This window comes from Scyliorhinus torazame, chromosome 8 (genome assembly GCF_047496885.1).
Source record: "Scyliorhinus torazame isolate Kashiwa2021f chromosome 8, sScyTor2.1, whole genome shotgun sequence".
Lineage (NCBI taxonomy): Eukaryota > Metazoa > Chordata > Chondrichthyes > Carcharhiniformes > Scyliorhinidae > Scyliorhinus > Scyliorhinus torazame.
The window spans coordinates 213,392,209-213,412,437 of NC_092714.1; the positions used below are offsets into that span (position 1 = coordinate 213,392,209).

General features: G+C 48.2%; 1 protein-coding gene across 4 annotated transcripts in view; it reads left to right on the forward strand.

Moving 5' to 3' along the window:
- Positions 1–19: 19 nt before the first annotated feature.
- LOC140428371 (cadherin-like protein 26) overlaps positions 20–20,229 on the forward strand; it is a 134,915-nt gene continuing 114,705 nt past the window's right edge. For 2 of the 4 annotated variants that reach the window (XM_072514760.1, XM_072514763.1), the window contains exons 1-2: positions 1,155–1,485; positions 13,667–13,789. In XM_072514760.1, coding sequence (XP_072370861.1) covers positions 1,444–1,485; positions 13,667–13,789 — 165 coding nt within the window. In that variant the 5' untranslated portion in view covers positions 1,155–1,443. The other 2 variants (XM_072514761.1, XM_072514762.1) reach the window with 2 other exon arrangements.

Sequence of the window (20,229 nt, forward strand, 5' to 3'; positions counted from 1 at the left end):
CTGAGAAACAAAAATGACAAAGAAAATGTGTAGGTAATAGTGATGATTAGATGACACTAAAGTTGAGACAGAAAAGCCTGAAGACAACTGGAGAAAGTGAGAGTGTGAAAAATGATGTTGGGGTGGGAGGGGTTAATACCAACCTAACGAGCTTATTGGCAACTTGATGGGATCAGTTCAGCCATCTCTTTTGTATTGATCCAATTTTGTTGCCATTGGCTTCAATGGAAATTCAATTAGGACAATGGTGTAAAATGGGCTACAATCCAATCCTCTTTGTTTTCTGCTGGGGCAGTGAGGTTAACATTACTTCCAAAGAATGATGCAGTTTTAAGGCTCTGGCAAAGGCAGAAAGTTAACTAGATGGGCCAAATGTCCTCAGGGATTCCTCAGTAATTAATTGGCAAATTGAGAAAACCCCTGGACAAATGCACAACCTCTATTTAATGTTTCCAAGGTAAATATTGACTAGAGACAGGGTGAGGTCTCCAGGCTGAACTGGTTCTGCCACATCTGTGGAGGCTGATACACTTACAGCAAACTGGCACTCACATCACACCATATCATTTTCACCTGATTTGCATGTAAGGCAGAATTATGTAAGAACTGTGTTGCAACCGGTTTGCAGTAATTAAAATTAATTGAAAGTTTGTTACTGACACCTGGGCACCCTGGCAGTGTCAACTTGGCACCCTGTCAGTGGCAACTGGAATTGCAGGGGTACCAGGTTGGCAGTGCTCGGGTGACGAGGGGCACTGTGTGGTGACAAGGGGCAGTGCCTGCCCAGGGACAGTGTTAGGGTGCTGCCTTGGCCTAACTACCCGGGGGCTCCAATGGCCTCCGAGCTCCCCCGGCATGGCCATCAGGCCAGGTTTCCGTTTTTGGAGAATAGTACTAATTCGCGCCGGCCTCGGGCCTCGCCGGTGAATACTCTGGACTAAAACGGGCTGCGCATAGTTAAATGGGTATAATGACTCGGATGTTGATCATTTTGGGCGAAACGGATCGGGTTCATCACGCTTGGCTGGGCGCCCGGCATGGAAGCCGTTTCGTGCCTCTCGGTTGTTCACTGGGAAAAATACGTCTTTTGAAATCAGAATTATTGATCAACAAATGGACTTTGTCATTGACTTCCAGGTAAGGGAATGAAAACTTTCTCCATATTCAGCTTTATGGCTTATTCGTAATATGCAAATTACATCTGGCTACCAAGAGCAGCTCCCATTCCCCTGGAGCATTTCTCACAGTCTGTGGAATCTGTTTAATATTGCTTAGTCAAGATAAGAAACTGGAAATAAATTACCGACCAGTAGGAACAGGAATGACACGTCTCGTCATCGTACTGTGTTTATATCCTGAAAACCTATCATTATACATGTCATTTACGACTGCGATTTGAAAAGGTTGTCCAGTCTTTCGTTTTTGCTGCAGTGTTTCAGCAACATGTGCTTAGGAATATACGCCTTGGTGCTTTTTTCCACAATAGTAAGTACGAGTTTGTTTTACTCATTTGTTTTTAATGTTTATTGATAAATAATTATTGAATGTACTTTTATTGTCACATTATTAAAATGGGTTTAATAAATTTGAAGTGGAATTTGTAAGTGTATGGTTTGTGCAGTTATATAAATTTGCTCGATCAAATACGCTTCCAGTGTATATCTGTTCAAGCTTTTTGTTTCAGTAAAGTTCAAAATACTTTTTGCAATGTTAGTCCACCCTACTAAATTTTATTTTATACATTACCTGATGAACTATCCATTGCCTAAGTAGAATTTATTCAGCTTTATGATACATTTTACTCGTCGTCAAGAGTGACCTTTAGGTGCAAAAGGACAACCATACCTCAGTATGGTCTATGTGTTCCACAAGGATTTAAAAAAAAAAATCAAACTGCAGGCTTTACCTTACACAATCTTTGTACAGACATCTCGCCTAGTTGAGAGCAGTTAACAGTTCCGTAAAAGTTCATTTGAAGCATTACAATTGTCTTCTAATGCCCATAGTTATTTTAATTCCAAATGTTTAAAATGAAGGAAACAAATATTTTCCTGAGGATGATTTTCAAACTTCGGAGACTGACCTGGGCCTGTGGGGAGCACATATTGAAAATTGAGATTTGTTCACTGATCAATTGAAAGTCACGCACATTGTACATCAAATATGCAAGCAGGCATGGCTCTCTGAAAGGAATACAAAGTGTGAAGGTGATCAATTGTTTTTCCATTTACACAGGAGGTGATTTTATTATTGGGAGATGATAAATTCTGCACACTTTTGTTTACCGATGTAATGAGAGCTATGGAGCAAATATGAACTCTTCTTATAACTTCCTGTTTAATTCTCACAAAGTAATCCTGCTGTGTCTTTTAAAGGATATTTTCATATATCCCTCTTGTTTTTTGTTTTTTTTTGACTGGAGTCCCTGTTTGAGCATGGTCTCGGGATTCGTGGCTCCGATGGGGGTTGCTACTGGGGTTACTTTGTTAATTTCCCAGTAATCAATGGTCAGTCGCCGTGATCCATCGGGTTTCCTGACGGGCCAAATTGGTGTGTTGTTTGTGGGGGCTACTGATCTGAGTACGCCTTGATCAAGCAAACTCTCGATTTGGAGATTTCTCCCTCTGCCTCTTGGGGAAAACCATACTGCTTTTGGGGTCTGGGGTCGGGACCTGTAATGTTTACCAAGCCAGCTATTTTGCCACAGTCGTGCTTGTGCTGTGCAAATGCTGCTTTGTGTTGCTGCAGGACTTCCCTAACCTGTTTGTCCTGACTAATGGCTCGAGAGTCGAAAACAGAAGTCTACTACTGAGCTAATCCTGTTTTCATAGTCTCCAACTATAAGCGTGGCGGGGGCTCGTGCTGCCTTTGCCATTCTCCATACACATTTATTAACTGGATCAAAAGAGAGGTTGTGGGATCTCATAAAATCGATTCCTAGGATGTGTTCAGCTGTCTGGGGTAGATTGACCAAAACTACCGGGTGTTTAGTTGTAATGTTCCCTATTTGTATCGCTACAGGGGCTATGATGTGTCCTTGTTGTAAATGACCTGTAAAACCGCTGAGTGTGATGGTGTCTGTTGTGGACCACGTGTCTCGCTGAAACATCGTGGAGGAATTGAGTGTGGTGCGGGACCCTCCTGTGTCCCAAAGAAATTCTACGGGGTGTCCCCGGACTTTGCCTGCTACGACCGGTCTACCGGACTTGTCCCAAAGGGTGTCGCAGACCCAAGTTGGGGAGCCCGAACACTGTCAGTCGGTGCCGTTCATGTCTATGTTCTCTGAATGGGCGCTAACGCTATGGATTGGCTTTGCCCTATTCTTATTTAGGGTTCCTGTCTGTTGGTTTCTCTACTGCTTTTGGGGCGCGTTGCACTCTCATGCCAAGTGTCCTTTAAATGCTGCTTTGTGTTGCTGCAGGACTTCCCTAACCTGTTTGTCCTGACTAATGGCTCGAGAGTCGAAAACAGAAGTCTCCTACTGAGCTAATCCTGTTTTCATAGTCTCCAACTATAAGCGTGGCGGGGGCTCGTGCTGCCTTTGCCATTCTCCATACACATTTATTAACTGGATCAAAAGAGAAGTTGTGGGATCTCATAAAATCGATTCCTAGGATGTGTTCAGCTGTCTGGGGGTGATCAACCAAAACTACCGGGTGTTTAGTTGTAATGTTCTTCTCAGAAGTTTACAACTAAACACCCGGTAGTTTTGGTCGATCTACCCCAGACAGCTGAACACATCCTAGGAATCGATTTTATGAGATCCCACAACCTCTCTTTTGATCCAGTTAATAAATGTGTATGGAGAATGGCAAAGGCAGCACGAGCCCCCGCCACGCTTATAGTTGGAGACTATGAAAACAGGATTAGCTCAGTAGGAGACTTCTCCTTTAAAAAAAACCCACTTCTTTTCTGTTTTATTTTTTTCGACCCGCGGACTTCTGGGAAGGCCCCCCCCCCCCCCCCCCCACCAATAAATTCTGGTGGAGAGGAAACCCGAGACACTACACGTGTAGTGTCTCCCACCCACCTTCCTCCTCTAACCTAATAATAAGATCCATTGGTGTGAGGTAAGTGCCAAATTATATTATTATTAGCATTATTATATTATGTTATTAGCATTGCGCAGGTCAAGGAGACACAGCCGGAGTGAGAGAGATACAGACAGTGAGAATTTGCTAGTTTGGTGCAGTGAGGTAACCAGGAAAGGTAAGTGGTTAATCTAATTGTGCTGTTTTTCAGTTAAAAGTGTAGGGTAGTGTTTGATTCGCTGAAGCTGCCCCCACCATAAACTTAAATTAAATTAATTAATTAGTGATGGCTGGTCAGGTGATGTGCTTGAGCTGCTTGATGTGGGAGCTGGCAGATCCCATTGCGAGCTGCAGCGACCACATCTGCAGCAAGTGTTGGCTGCTCGAAGAGCTCCGGCTCAGAGTTGATGAGCTGGAGTCTGAGCTTCAAACACTGAGGCACATCCGGGAGGGGGAGACTTACCTGGACACTGTGTTTCAGGAGGCAGTCACACCTGTCAGAGTAAGTAGTTTAAATCCTGCTAGTGGCCAGGGACAGCAGGGTGTGACTGCAAGTCAGGCAGGTAAAGGGAACCAGCAGTCAGGAACTCAGGAGCCTCAGCCCTTGACTGTCCAACAGGTATGAGGCACTTGCTCCCTGTGTGGATGGCGAACAGGGTTGCAGGAAGGATGAGTCAGCTGACCAAGGCACCATGGTTCAGCGGGCCATTCAAGGGAGGGAGTAAATAGGCAAGTTGTAGTTGTAGGGGATTCTATTATCAGGGGGATAGATAGTATCCTTTGTGAGCAGGATAAAGAGTCCCGCATGGTATGTTGCCTGCCCGGTGTTAGGGTGCGGGACATCTCTGACCGGCTTGAAAGGATACTGGAGAGGGAGGGGGAGGATCCAGTTGTTGTGGTCCATGTCGGTACCAATAACATAGGCAAGTCTAGGCAAGAGGACCTGTTTAGAGATTATAAAGAGCTAGGATTTAAATTTAAAAAACAGGTCCTCAAGGGTCATAATCTCCGGATTACTGCCCGAGCCACTTGCAAATTGGCATAGGGAGGCAAGAATAAGGGAAGTTAACACGTGGCTGAAAGAGTGGTGTGGGAATGAGGGGTTCCTTTTCATGGGACACTGGCATCAGTTTTGGGACAGGGGGGACCTATACCGTTGGGATGGTCTCCACCTGAACCGAGCTGGGACCAGTGTTCTGGCGAAAAGAGTAAATAGGGTGGTCAATAGGACTTTAAACTAAAGATTGGGGGGGGAAGGGAAAGTCAGGGAACCAAGAGATGAAGTAATCAGTGGGAAGCGTAGCTGCATAGGAATACAAAAAAGCACGAAAAGACAGAACTCGGGAGAGGTTACAATAGTCCCCATCCCACAAAATATGACACAGTGTATGGAAAGGCTCAGTAAACCAAGGTCCACCACACTAAGAAAACAAAAAGGGACGGTCAATAGAGAATTAAAGGTGCTATATTTAAATGCGCGCAGTGTACGGAACAAGGTAGATGAGCTTGTGGCCCAGATTGTGACTGGCAGGTATGATGTGGTAGGCATCACAGAGACATGGTTGCAGGGGGTTCAGGACTGGCATTTAAACATCCAGGGATTCACAACCTATCGAAAAGACAGAGAGGTGGGCAGAGGGGGCGGGGTTGCCTTGTTAATTAGGAATGAAATTAAATCAATAGCACTAAACGACATGGGGTCGGATGATGTGGAGTCTGTGTGGGTAGAGTTGAGGAACCACAAAGGCAAAAAAACCATAATGGGAGTTATGTACAGGCCTCCTAACAGTGGTCAGGACCAGGGGCACAAGATGCACCGCAAAATAGAAAGTGCATGTCAGAAAGGCAAGGTCACTGATCATGGGGGACTTTAATATGCAGGTGGACTGGGTAAATAATACTGCCAGTGGACCCAAGGAAAGGGAATTCATTGAATGTTTACAGGAGGGCTTTTTGGAACAGCTTGTGATGGAGCCCACGAGGGGACAGGCCATTCTGGACTTAGTGTTATGTAATGAGCCAGACTTGATTAAAGATCTTAAAGTAAGGGAGCACTTAGGAGGCAGTGATCATAATATGGTCGAATTCAATCTCCAATTTGAAAGAAAGAAGGTAGAATCAAATGTAAAGGTGTTACAGTTAAATAAAGGTAACTACAGGGGCATGATGGGAGGAACTGACGAAAATCGACTGGGAGCAGAGCCTAGTGGGAAAGACAGTAGAACAGCAATGGCAGGAGTTTCTGGGAGTAATAGAGGACACAGTACAGAGGTTCATCCCAAAGAAAAGAAAGGTTATCAGAGGGAGGATTAGGCAGCCATGGCTGACAAAGGAAGTTAGGGAATGCATCAAAGCAAAAGAGAAAGCCTATAATGTGGCAAAGAGTAGTGGGAAGTCAGAAGATTGGGAAGGCTACAAAAACAAACAGAGGATAACAAAGAGAGAGATAAGGAAAGAGAGGATCAAATTTGAAGGTAGGCTAGCCAGTAACATTAGGAATTATAGTAAAAGTTTCTTTAAATACATTAAAGACAAACGGGAGGCAAAAGTAGACATTGGGCCGCTCCAAAATGACGCTGTTAATTTTGTGATGGGAGACAAGGAAATAGCCGAGGAACTGAATAAGTACTTTGCCTCAGTCTTCACAGTAGAAGATATGAGTAATATCCCAACAATTTCGGAGAGTCAGGGGACAGAGTTGAATATGGTAGCCATCACAAAGGAGAAAGTGCTAGAGAAACTAAGAGGTCTAAAAATTGTTAAATCTCCGGGCCCAGATGGGCTACATCCTAGAGTTCTAAAGGAGATAGCTGAAGAAATAGTGGAGGCGTTGGTGATGATGTTTCAAAAGTCACTGGAGTAAGGGAAAGTACCAGAGGATTGGAAAATCGCTGTTGTAACCCCCCTGTTCAAGAAGGGAACAAGGAAAACGATGGAAAATTATAGGCCAATTAGCCTAACCTCGGTTGTTGGCAAGATTCTAGAATCCATTGTTAAGGATGAGATTTCTAAATTCTTGAAAGTGCAGGGTCAGATTAGGACAAGTCAGCATGGATTTAGTAAGGGGAGGTCTTGCCTGACAAACCTGTTAGAGTTCTTTGAAGAGATAACAAATAGGTTAGACCAAGGAGAGCCAATGGATGTTATCTATCTTGACTTCCAAAAGGCCTTTGATAAGGTGCCTCACGGGAGACTGCTGAGTAAAATAAGGGCCCATGGTATTGGAGGCAAGGTACTAACATGGATTGACGACTGGCTGTCAGGCAGGAGGCAGAGAGTTGGGATAAAAGGTTCTTTTTCGGAATGGCAACCGGTGACGAGTGGTGTCCCGCAGGGTTCAGTGTTGGGGCCACAGCTGTTCTCTTTATATATTAACGATCGAGATGACGGGACTGAGGGCATTCTGGCTACGTTTGCCGATGATACAAAGATAGGTGGAGGGGCAGGTAGTATGGAGGAGGTGGGGAGGCTGCAGAAAGATTTAGACCGTTTAGGAGAGTGGTCTAAGAAAGGGCTGATGAAATTCAACGTGGGCAAGTGCGAGGTCTTGCACTTTGGAAAAAAGAATAGAGGCGTGGACTATTTTCTAAACGGTAACAAAATTCATAATGCTGAAGTGCAAAGGGACTTGGGAGTCCTAGTCCAGGATTCTCTAAAGGTAAACTTGCAGGTTGAGTCCGTAATTAAGAAAGCAAATGCAATGTTGTCATTCATCTCAAGAGGCTTGGAATATAAAAGCAGGGATGTACTTCTGAAGCTTTATAAAGCATTAGTTAGGCCCCATTTAGAATACTGTGAGCAATTTTGGGCCCCACACCTCAGGAAGGACATACTGGCACTGGAGCGGGTCCAGCGGAGATGCACACGGATGATCCCAAGAATGGTAGGCCTAACATACGATGAACGTCTGAGGATCCTGGAATTATATTCATTGGAGTTTAGGAGGTTGAGGGGAGATCTAATAGAAACTTACAAGATAATGAATGGCTTAGATAGGGTGGATGTAGGGAAGTTGTTTCCATTAACAGGGGAGACTAGGACCCGGGGGCACAGCCTTAGAATAAAAGGGAGTCACTTTAGAACAGAGATGAGGAGAAATTTCTTCAGCCAGAGAGTGGTGGGTCTGTGGAATTCATTGCCACAGAGGGCGGTGGAGACTGGGACGTTGAGTGTCTTTAAGACAGAAGTTGATAAATTCTTGATTTCTCGAGGAATTAAGGGCTATGGAGAGAGAGCGGGTAAATGGAGTTGAAATCAGCCATGATTGAATGGTGGAGTGGACTCGATGGGCCGAATGGCCTTACTTCCACTCCTATGTCTTATGGTCTTATGGTCCTAATTGTCCACAGTTGTAACATTCCTGGGGTTTTGGCTGTGGTGGGCTGTTCCTGCCCTCATTTACTCATGCGGGGTTCTGGTGCGCTTTAACTGGATTCATGTCTGCCTGCTCTTCCTCGTGTTTTGCAAATGCGGTTTTTCCTTGGACTGATTGCTCCCAAGCGCGGGACAATCTCTTCAAAACTCATTTCTCGTTGTGGGCCTCGTCTGAGGGGTCGTAATTTGCGCAAGCTCTCTGTCCTGCCTCTGTTACATGAGAGACTAGGATTCAAGTCCATTTGGCCATATTATCTGCGGACAAATGGGCGCGGGCTAACTCTCCGAATACCGCTGTAAAGTGTATCCACAAGCGCCCAGCAAATGCTGTGGGGTGCTCTGTTTTATTTTGCCTACACTTGTTTAGGCCTTCTACGGGGTGTCCTCTGTTATAGCCGATCGCATCTAGGATCGCTGTGTGCATCTCTTGGAGTGTGCCTCAGGAAGAGCTGCCACAACTGAAGGGTCGAGGCTTAAAACTGTGAGCTTCACTTGCTCCTTTTCGTCCAGGCCATACGTGGTTGCCTGCTGTTTAACTCTAGCGAAAAACAGGTGGGGGTCTGATGTGGGAAGGAACGATGTATTCTTTCCACACGCGTCCCGTAATTGGGTCACGGTTAACGGGGTTGTGTATAAGAAATCTGCGTTTCCTTCTGCTGCGGCCCTGCGGTGTGTGGTTACAGGGTTCATGGGGGTGTGTTCTGCCTGTTCAGTCGGGGGTTGGGGTGCTTTTCCCTTTGGGGGTTTTTCTTGCGTACATGTCCCATGTACGTATCTGTGGGCAGTTTCATTTAACTCCTGCCAATCGGGGCTGTTTTCCTGGTCTAATTGGGGTCCAAACATACTTTGAAACCCATTCTGGATAGAAAGCAGAGATTGCAATTCTGCAATTTGTTTCCGGCACTTTGCGTGATCTACGGAGCTCTGCCTTTGTTCCGTCGTGGAAATGTGGAGCGCTCATAGGGCTGCTTTCAAATCATTGCATTGTTTCTGCAATTTCTCTACCTGTTGCTCTGTTTCTTGTCTTACCAAGACCGCACGTTGCGTGTCCTGGTAGGCCTTATCATACTGGGTCTGAAAACTACTCAAATGGGCGAGACAAGACTGCCCCTCTTGGCATCATCCACCTCTCTGTGCCTCGCTGCTAACTGTTCACTCAAATCCTTACTCTCCTTCTCAAACTCGCTCACATCTCCCTCACTATTTCTGTCTCTCTCCTCTATCTTTCTACGGAGCGTCCTAACGACCTCCTCTGTGCCTCGCAATTGTGCCAAGCAGGACACGATTGGCATCGGCTTGCGAGCTTTCCCTAAGCCCTTCTTGTGGATCTCTGATAGGTTCTCCCACCAAGTTTGTCCTATACTCCCGGGACCTGTTTCATCATTCACACAGAATTCGCTCCAAAGAGGCCATCCTTTCCCTTTGAGGTACTTTCTGATTTCCTCTTCCCATACGGGACACTGTCCTACTCTACTGGTCGCTGCGACCTTGAATTCGTGGGGGTTCATAAGGCGTTCCATTGCTTTCATTGCCATTTTCTCTATCTGGATTCTCTACTGAATTTGGAACAGGGGGTGATAAAGTGGTGACGTAAACACGGGTAGGGCTTATGCTATTTTCCGGCCTACAAAACTCCCGACAGTTTTACGCAACAAAATCTCTCCGGTTTACCTTATATCCCTGTTAGTACGCATGCAGTAACACACTTCCGAATCTTGAAGGTTTGATCAGTATCATTCTCACACTTGTGGTTTTTCTGCTTCTAATTGGATTCCAATTCAAATTTGGGTTCTCTCGGAGTGGTTAGGCCACTTCTAAGTCGAGTCCCGGCGGAGTCGCCAGTAAATGTTGCTAATTGTGTTTCTCTTTATTTGGCTCTGAAGCTGGCGGCCAATATGGCCGCCTCCCTTAATTCTAATAACGTTTTGCTCTAGAGCCGCCAGGTATCTTTCGATACCGCCACAAGGTTCAAAACCGAATACTGATCAAAGACTCGATACACCAGTTAGTATGTTCAAACTCAATGCTCATTTATCTACACACACAGTCAAATATGCTCATGCACAAAACTCTACAGACTAAACTATCACTACTGCTAATGTTCTAGTCTCCTCTGGCGCCGGGGTGTCTGCCTTGGTATCGTTTACTTAAATGTTACTCTTTTGTCCCCGGGGATGGCTCATTAGTATGGTAATGGCTTTGCAGTTTTGGTCTTGTCTGGAAGCTGCGGCTCCAATCAACAGACAAACCATGCACCTGCTTGCTTTCTCAGTATTGTCCATTTTCCCTGCAATCTTTGCAAAGTGTCCATTTTGTGATCGGGAAGTGGCCATCCCAGATGGCTACAGGGTGGACAGGCCCAGAACACCATTGCCGCAGCCTGCAAGGCAGCCATGCAGCTGTGCACACCACTGAATGCCCACTGTGAACTTAGGCCCACAGGTTGTATGGCCACCCCCCCCCCCCAGTTCACCCCCCCCAGGTGCCCTCTGACCCCAGCTGACTCAAGAGCCGTATGGGCGCCTTCCAGCGCAACCAGTGCCATCTTGTTGGCTGGGATGAGTGTGTGTAGGGAGTGAAGTGCGTATTTGCGGCTGCAGCTTGTCGGCCTCCTGAGTGTCAATGGCGAATCTGGCACCGTTTCTCATTGGAGTCGATTACGTTCCACATGGCGTCGATACTAGCCCCATAACAGCCACTGAATCGGTCCAGATATGGCACCGGTTTTGCTGTTGCGGAGGTCCACGAATCCTGCCCTGGCGTCAACACTTAATCTCAGGACGGAGAATCCAGCTGTCTGTCTTTTTTATTATTTCAGCATCCTTTTGCCTTATCTGTTGACCTATATTTAAGTTTATATGATTTGTCCATCCCTGCCATGCTCTGACCCTGATTTCCCTTATTGCCATACTGCTTTCTTGCTTTCTTTTCTCTCTTTAATTGATCACATCCTCTTAAACTTGATCCCTCGCCCTACAATTTAGTTTAAAATTCTCTCTGCTGCCCAATTATATGACCATTAAAATATTGGTCCCAGCACGGTTCAGATGAAGACCATTCCAATGCGATGACTCCCACTTTCCACATACAGCCGCCTGTGCCCCATGGATCAAAACCATTTCTCCCACACCGATCTTTAATCCAAATATAACTCTCTAATCTTATTTATTCTCTGCCAATTTGTTCATGGATGCGGTAAGAATCCAGAGATCAATAACTTTGCGGATTGCCTTTTAATTTAGCCCCAAGTTGCTCACACTCTCTAAGCAGAACCTTTTATTTTCATTATACCTACATTGTTGGTACTTGTATGGACCACAACCACTGGATCCTTCCCCTCCCACTGCAAGTCCCTTTCCAGCCCAGAGCAGATGTCCTGAACACAGCTATCTGGAGTCTCGCTCTTGGCTGCAGACAACTGTGGCTCTCCGATGACGATACTATCCCCTACTACCATTACCTACCTATTAACTTCTTCCACTTGAATGGCTTCTTGAACCACAATGCCATGGCCAGTTTGCTCGTCCATCTTACAGCTCTTGCTTCCATCTATTTAGGTTGCTAGAACATCACACATGTTGGACAATTGTAAAGTCTGAGGCTCACCCTTTTCTATCTTCTTGATCCCTTAGGGCAGCACGGTAGCATAGTGGTTAGCACAATTGCTTCACAGCTCCAGGGTCCCAGGTTCAATTCCCGGCTTGGGTGACTGTCTGTGCGGAGTCTGCACGTTCTCCCCGTGTGTGCGTGGGTTTCCTCCGGGTGCTCCGGTTTCCTCCCACAGTCCAAAGATGTGCAGGTTAGGTGGACTGGCCATGATAAATTGCCCTTGGTGTCGGGTGGGATTACTGGGTTATGGGGATAGGGTGGAGGTGTGGGCTTGCATAGGGTGCTCTTTCCAAGAGCCGGTGCAGATTTGATGGGCCGAATAGCCTCCTTCTACACTATAAGTGATTCTATGAGTTATTCCATTCTATTAGCCTCCTTCTGAACTGTAAATTATATGATACGATTACCTGCCTTACTTGCAGTCATAACCTCCTATCTCTGACAACTGACCAAATCCGAAGACCCCAACCTAAGGGATGTGACCATCTCCTGAAACAAAGCATCAAAGTAACATTCCCCTCATTGATATGTCACAGCTCTGCCTCCAACTTAATGGCTCTTAGTTGAAGCTCCTTAAGTTGTGGACACTTAGCAGATGTATGTTTGGCAAACAACAGCTCCCACTTTCTGCAGTCGTAACACATCTCTTACCCTGCCATCCTCATTGTGTCCAAGTAAGTAACTAATGAATTATTTTCTTAATGTCATTGCCAATTTCTGTACTAATTTAAATCTCAGTAATCCAATAAACGCTACCACTTAATAAAATAAATGATTGAATCATTAGATTCTTACTTTGCTTCTGCGAGTGTTTCTTAATTAATAATAATTATAAGGTAGCAATTTAAGGGTTATTAAAAAATATTTTACTTTTTTCTAAACTCCAGTATTTTTTCCACATGCACCCTAACAGCACTCACAAACCAAGTTACAATTTTCCTGTAAATCGTACCAATATATATATAAATTCCGGTAACACTTAACACATCTTACTTGCAATACTAAACCATACTATAAAAAAAAATAATAATCTCTATTGTCACAAGTAGGCACACATTAACACTGCAATGAAATTACTGTGAAAATCCCCTAGTCACCACATTCCGGTGCCTGTTCGGGTACACAGAAGTGAAATTCAGAATGCTCAATTCACCTAACAAGCGCGTCTCTCAGGACTTGAGGGAGGAAACCGGAGCACCCGAAGGAAACCCACACAGGGATTCCCTTTTCCCTCTTGCTGCGCACCCAGGTTCTCGGGTTTCTCGGCGGTGTGGTGCGGCTTCAATGGGAAATCCCATTGACAAGCGGTGGGAAGAGAGAAAACCACCGCCAGCGACTGGCATGTTCCCAAGAAACAAGCGGCTGGAGGACCAGAGAATCTCGCCCAATCACCTCAAATCAGTCATAGAAACATACATAGAAAATATAAGGAGGAGGAGTCCATGTGGCCCTTCTTGCCAGCTCCGCCATTCATTATGATCATGGCTGATCATCAAGTACCCTGGCGAATCCCAAAAGGGAATCCCAGCGGATAGAGAACTCTGGCCCATATCTTCAGAATAGAACTCACAGAATCTATTCAGCAGTTTGACATCGTAAGCTATGTTAATTTTAGATATTTAAATGCTGACTACTGAAATTCTTAATTTTAGGACCTGTGTGGAGTCGAAGCAAAGCATTCAGTGGTGTTGCACCGTGAGAAGAGAAGATGGATTTCTGGTACTTTCCAACTTAGAGAAGAAGATCCAGGACCTTTCCCTAAAGAGGCAGTCAAGGCAAGTGTCAATATGAATGAGAAAGAAAAAAGGAGTTTTTTTTAGTTCCTGAAAGGATAATGAAAAATATCTAAATTTTTCAAAGAGCCATTAGTTGGTACAATTTCAGTATCTATATATCACGCTAAATTTTGTATTTCTTGTGCGTAGGTTCATAGTCTCATGAATAATATCGGTGACTGCCATTTAGTAGCCTGATATCTATTAATTATTGATTCATTCAATGCCTGACAAAAACATTAGCTTGATAATGCCTATTTAAATTCATTTAGTCCTGATTACTTTCATGAAGATATTTAACAAACTGACTTTTAGAATCAAAGGATAAAAGCAAATAACTGCAGATGCTGGAAACTGAAAGAAAAATTGCTGGAAAATCTCAGCAGGTCTGGCAGCATCTGCAGTGACAGAAAAGAGCTAACTTTTCGAGTCCAGATGACCTTTTGTCAAAGGGTCTGACCAAAGGGCTTTGACAAAGGGTCATCTGGACTCGAAAGGTTAGCTGTTTTCTCTCCCTACAGATGCTGCCAGACCTGCTGTAATTTTCCAGCATTTTCTCTTTTGGTTTTAGGATCAAAGTATGTTTCTATTCTTGTTGTGCCCAAATGTTTCCATCGTGCAGATCTGCCTGGAGTATTCCAGTGACTTGCCCTGTGTCAGATATTCTGCGACTCTTGAGGACCTTCTGTGTCCTCAACAGCACTGTGAACATCTTCAGGTCAGATGAATTGAACCTTGCTCAGTGTGGCGCATAAATAGCGGTGAGACCAATCATGCAGAATGGCATGTTTCTGTCTTTATACACCATGGATGGATACCATTGATCCCTGTATAATCTGCAGCTGAAATACAGGTCACAATCTCTCCCTCACTGATGCGCAATCAATTACACTCAAGACAAAGTGATTTCATAACTGAAGGCTTTAATCTGCTAGAACCTTTTCCCCAGCAGCTTCGATACAGAAAGTGAAGGCTGCTGAGACGGCACCATCTCTTATACCCCGCCTTCAGGGCGGAGCTACGTAATACAGCCAATGGTAGACTCCTGGGTCTAACCAATGGGCATCAGCCTCTCAGGTACCGCAATACCTGGTACTACCACATTCACCCCCTGTTAAAAAAGAGCCCAGCGGGGGTGGTGGCCAGCGTTAATAGTCACTTTTAGCATGGTATGACCAGGTATGGAGGTACCGTGATGTCGAGGATATGTACAAAGTGTTCATAGTGCAGCAATCAGTCGATCGGGTGGCCTGGTCATCCTTCTGGAGCGTCTGGGCTTCGGCGGTGATTCTGACGAAGGCCCCGGCGGTTGTGACTCCGGGAGCATGGAGTCGTCCTCCCTGGCAGCTTCGTCACCCCTAGGCGGTGCTGTAGGGGCAAAAGGTTGACAGGGAGGAGGGGCGCCTGTAGAGGGCGTTGGTGGGTGGTCGGGCTTAGGCAGGAGCGGCGGGAGTACTGACCCTGCAGTGAGGTGCTGTTGGGGAGGTGGGGGTGGGGGCAATGGTTCGGGTGCGCGTGGGGTTCCGGTGGGCGCCAGGTCCCGAAGGGAGACTGTGTCTTGCCGGCCGTCAGGGAACGCCACGTAGGCGTACTGGGGGTTAGCGTGCAGCAGGTGGACCCTCTCGACCAACGGGTCCGACTTGTGCGCCCGCACGTGCTTCCGAAGCAGGATGGGTCCGGGTGTCGCTAGCCAGGTTGGGAGCGAGGTCCCGGAGGTGGACTTCCTGGGGAAAACAAGGAGACGTTCATGAGGCGTCTGATTTGTGGTTGTACAGAGCAGCGACCGGATACCGGGAGGACCTCTTGCCAGCGTGAGGCCGGGAGATTCCTGGACCGTAGGGCCAGTACAACAGTCTTCCAGACCGTTCCGTTCTCCCTCTCCACCTGTCCGTTTCCCTGGGGGTTGTAACTGGTCGTCCTGCTCAAGGCAATGCCCTTGCTGAGCAGGAATTGACGCAGTTCGTTGCTCATAAAGGAGGACCCCCTATCACTGTGAATGTATGCGGGGAAACCGAACAATGTAAAGATACCCTGGAGGGCCTTGATGACGGTGGTTGTGGTCATGTCTGGGCAGGGAATGGCGAATGGGAACCGGGAGTACTCCTCAATCACGTTCAGGAAATACGTGTTGCGGTCGGTGGAGGGGAGGGGGCCCTTGAAGTCCATGCTGAGGCGTTCAAAGGGACGGGAAGCCTTTATCAGGTGCGCCCTCTCTGGCCGGTAGAAGTGCGGTTTGCACTCCGCGCAGATTTAGTAGTCCCTGGTGACTGTCCTGACCTCCTCGATGGAGTTGGGCAGGTTGCGGGTCTTGACGAAATGGAAAAAAACGAGTGACCCCCGGGTGGCAGAGGTCCTCGTGGAGTGATCGGAGGCGGTCCACTTGTGCAGTGGCATAAGTGCCGCGGGACAGGGCATCAGGAGGCTCGTTCAGCTTCCCCGGACGGTACAAGATCTCGTAGTTGAAGGTGGAGAGTTCTATCCTCCACCGCAAGATCTGGTCGTTTTTAATCTTGCCCCGCTGTGCATTATCGAACATGAAGGCAACCGACCGTTGGTCCGTGAGGAGAGTGAATCTCCTACCGGCCAGGTAATGCCTCCAATGTCTCACAGCTTCAACTATGGCTTGTGCCTCCTTTTCGATCGAGGAATGGCGAATTTTGGAAGCATGGAGGGTACGGGAGAAGAAGGCCACAGGCCTGCCCGCTTGGTTGAGGGTGGCGGCCAGAGCTACGTCGGACGCATCGCTCTCGACCTGGAAGGGGAGGGACTCGTCGATGGCACGCATCGTGGCCTTTGCAATGTCTGCTTTGATGCAGCTGAAGGCCTGCCGGGCCTCCGTCGACAGGGGGAAGGTTGAGGACTGGATCAGGGGCTGGGCTTTGTCTGCGTAATTGGGGACCCACTGTGCATAATAGTTGAAGAACCCGAGGCAGCGCTTCAGGGCCTTGGGGCAGTGAGGGAGGGGGAATTCCATAAGGGGGCGCATGTGCTCAGGGTCGGGGCCTATGACTCCACTTCGCACTACGTAGCCTAGAATGGCTAGACGGACGGTGCTAAACACGCATTTATCCTTATTGTATGTCAGATTAAGGATTTCCGCAGTCTGGAGGAATTTGCAGAGGTTGGTGTCGTGGTCCTGCTGGTCATGGCCGCAGATGGTGACGTTATCCAGATCCGGGAACGTTGCGCGTAAGCCGTACCGGTCAACCATTCGGTTCATCTCTCGCTGGAAGGCCGAGACCCCATTAGTCACACCGAAGGGAACTCTTAAAAATTGATAGAGCCACCCATCTGCTTCGAAGGCAGTGTACTTGCGGTCACTAGTGCGGAGGGGTAGCTGGTGGTAGGCGGACTTGAGGTCCACCGTGGAGAAGACCTTGTATTGTGCGATCCCGTTTACCAGGTCAGCTATACGGGGCAGAGGGTACGCATCGAGCTGCGTAAACCTGTTGATGGTCTGGCTGTAGTCTATGACCATCCTATGCTTCTCCCCGGTCTTCACCACCACTACTTGAGCTCTCCAGGGACTGTTGCTCGCTTCGATGACCCCTACCCCCAGCAGCCTTTGGACCTCTGACCTGATGAAGGTCCGGTCCTGGGCACTGTACTGTCTGCTCCTGGTGGTGACGGGTTTGCAATCTGGGGTGATGTTCGCAAACAGGGAAGGTGGGTCGACCTTAAGGGTCGCGAGGCCGCAGACAGTAAGGGGAGGTATAGGGCCGCCGAATTTAAAAGTCAGGCTTTGCAAATGGCACTGGAAGTCCAGCCCCAGGAGGGTAGCTGCGCAGAGGTGTGGCAGGACGTACAGGCGGAAATTGTTGAATTTCCTGCCTTGGACAGTGAGGTTCGCTAGGCAGAACCCCTGTATCTCCACCCAGTGTGACCCGGAGGCCAGGGAGATCCTTTGATTTACAGGGTGGGTTACAAGTGAACAGCGCCTTACTGTGTCGGGGTGAACAAAGCTTTCCGTGCTCCCAGAGTCGATCAGGCAGGACGTCTCGTGGCCGTTGATGAGGACCGTCGTTGTGGCTGTTGCAAGCGTCCGGGGTCGACTTTGGTCCAGTGTCACCGAGGCCAGATGAAGCAATTGCGAGTTCTGGTCGTGCAGGGTGTAGTCGGCCGTGCTGGGGGCCTGGGGCCCCATCCAAGATGGCGTCGCACATGGTGTCCGGGGACGAAGAAGATGGCGGCGGCGATGGACAAAATGGCGGCGCCCAGCCGTCCAGCGTGGAGTCCGGCGGCAAGATGGCTGCGCCCGTGGGTCGCACGTGGCCCTGCGATAGGGGGGTGGCGGTGAGTGCTGGCCGGTCGGGGCCTGAGGGGGGGTTGCCGCGGCGGTCCATAGTTGATGGCCTGGCAGACCCTCACAAAGTGGCCCTTCTTGCCGCACCCTTTGCAGGCGGCGGTGCGGGCCGAGCAGCGTGGGCGGGGATGGTTTGCCTGCCATCCAGAAGAAACAGCGGGGCCTGGCGGCGATAGCGGGCCGTCTCGCCGCGCAGGCTTGCGGGGTCAGAGGGAAGGTCTGAGGGGCTGCTGCTGCGGGGTGCCACGCAGCCCTAGGGGCCGCCGCGCGATCGGGTGCAAAGGGCAGCGCGTTTTTGTAGGCAACGTCCATGGACCCTGCCAGGGCCCGTGCCTCAGTAAGTCCCAGAGTGTCGCTTTCTGGGAGTCTTCGGCGGATATCGGGGGAGCTCATACCTGCAACGAAAGCATCCCTGATTAAAAGTTCCGTGTGCTCGCTCCCCGAAACTTGCGGGCAGCCACAGTTTCGGCCCAGCACCAGTAGCGCCCGGTCGAAATCTTCCAACGTTTCCTCGGGGCTTTGCCGCCTAGTCGCAAGCAGGTGCCGAGCGTAGACTTGGTTTACATGGCGGATGTAATGTCCTTCTAGCAGTTCGATAGCGGCAGCATAGTTCTCCGCCTCCTCGATAAGTGGGTAGATCCCAGGGCTGACCCGGGAGTGCAGGAGGTGCATCTTCTGTCCTTCCGTGAGGGTGCCTACGGCTGTGTCGAGGTAGCCCTTAAAGCACGCCAGCCAGTGTTTAAAAATAGCAGCAGAGTTATTCGCGTGGGGGCTGAGCTGGAGGCACTCCGGTTTGATACGGTGATCCATCCTTCCAACTTAAGTTGTAGCAGATTAAATTGATGCGCAATCAATTACACTCAAGACAAAGTGATTTCATAACCGAAGGCTTTAATCTGCTAGAACCTTTTCCTCAGCAGCTTCGATACAGAAAGTGAAGGCTGCTGGGACGGCACCATCTCTTATACCCTGCCTTCAGGGCGGAGCTACGTAATACAGCCAATGGTAGATTCCTGGGTCTAACCAATGGGCATCAGCCTCTCAGGTACCGCAATACCTGGTACTACCACACTCACCCTGTCCCCCGTGCCTAATGATCCTAAATCATTATATCTTGTGGTTATTAGTTGAAACTCTGGGCTGGATGTTATGCTCCCCCCTCCCCGCCCCTAACCGTTTGAAGGTGGGTGAAATCCAGTGTGTGACCTCCCCACCATCTTTACACGTGCCGTTGACTTGTGCGAAATTTTATAGGGGCGGTGGCCCGCCCACCCACCCTTGGGCCGAATGAGACTCACTTAAGGGCTTGATACAATTGGGCACTAGTGGAACCACAGAATTACCAGACTTCCTATTGGCTGAAAGTTCTCTGAGGCAGGGCTTCCTCTCCAGCCTATTAACGGCCAATTGACTGTTGAATGACAGCAGGGCAGCTGTTGCGCAGCTGGCAGGCTCACATTGACGTTTAAGCTAGGAATGGTGGGGCGCGGGGTTTGTTGCACCCTGTGAAATCCAGTCCTATTACCCACCAGACAATCATAACACATTATATACCTGCGTAACATTATTCTGATTTGCTTTTTGACAACAGGATCCCTCTGTCTTATTGCATCTGCAAACAAACTCTGCCTCTTTAGGGGAGGGTGGTGGGAGCTGTAAGATCCCCCAGATGGCCTTCCCACTACTTGTCCGCCCAAACCTGTGCAGGATTTTATATGAGGTGAGTAAGGCCTGGGCCGATGGGCCTGCCCTTGCCCCAGTTGAGGCCCTAAAGTGGGCAAGTAATGATCACTTAAGGACCGTTTCCTACCCAGCCTCAATTTTGAGGCAGGCAAGAGGAATTCAGGAACAGGAGAGTATCTTGGAAAGCCAACCTGCTCTGGCTACTGGCAGGAAGTGGGGAGAGCATATCTCCTTTAGTGCTTACTTTCCACATTGGGCAGCCTCTCCTCAAGGTCGACCAACCACAGGTACTTCCTTTCCTCCTCTGGCCGCTCCATCAAATCCCCCAACCCTCTCTCTCTCCACCTCCCTGGGCCTCCCCTCTGCTCCCTGCCTTTCAACCATCAGCACATACCGGGACTTTGACTTTGGGAATTTCTTGTAGCCCCAGTCTTGGGTACTGCTAGTATTGGTG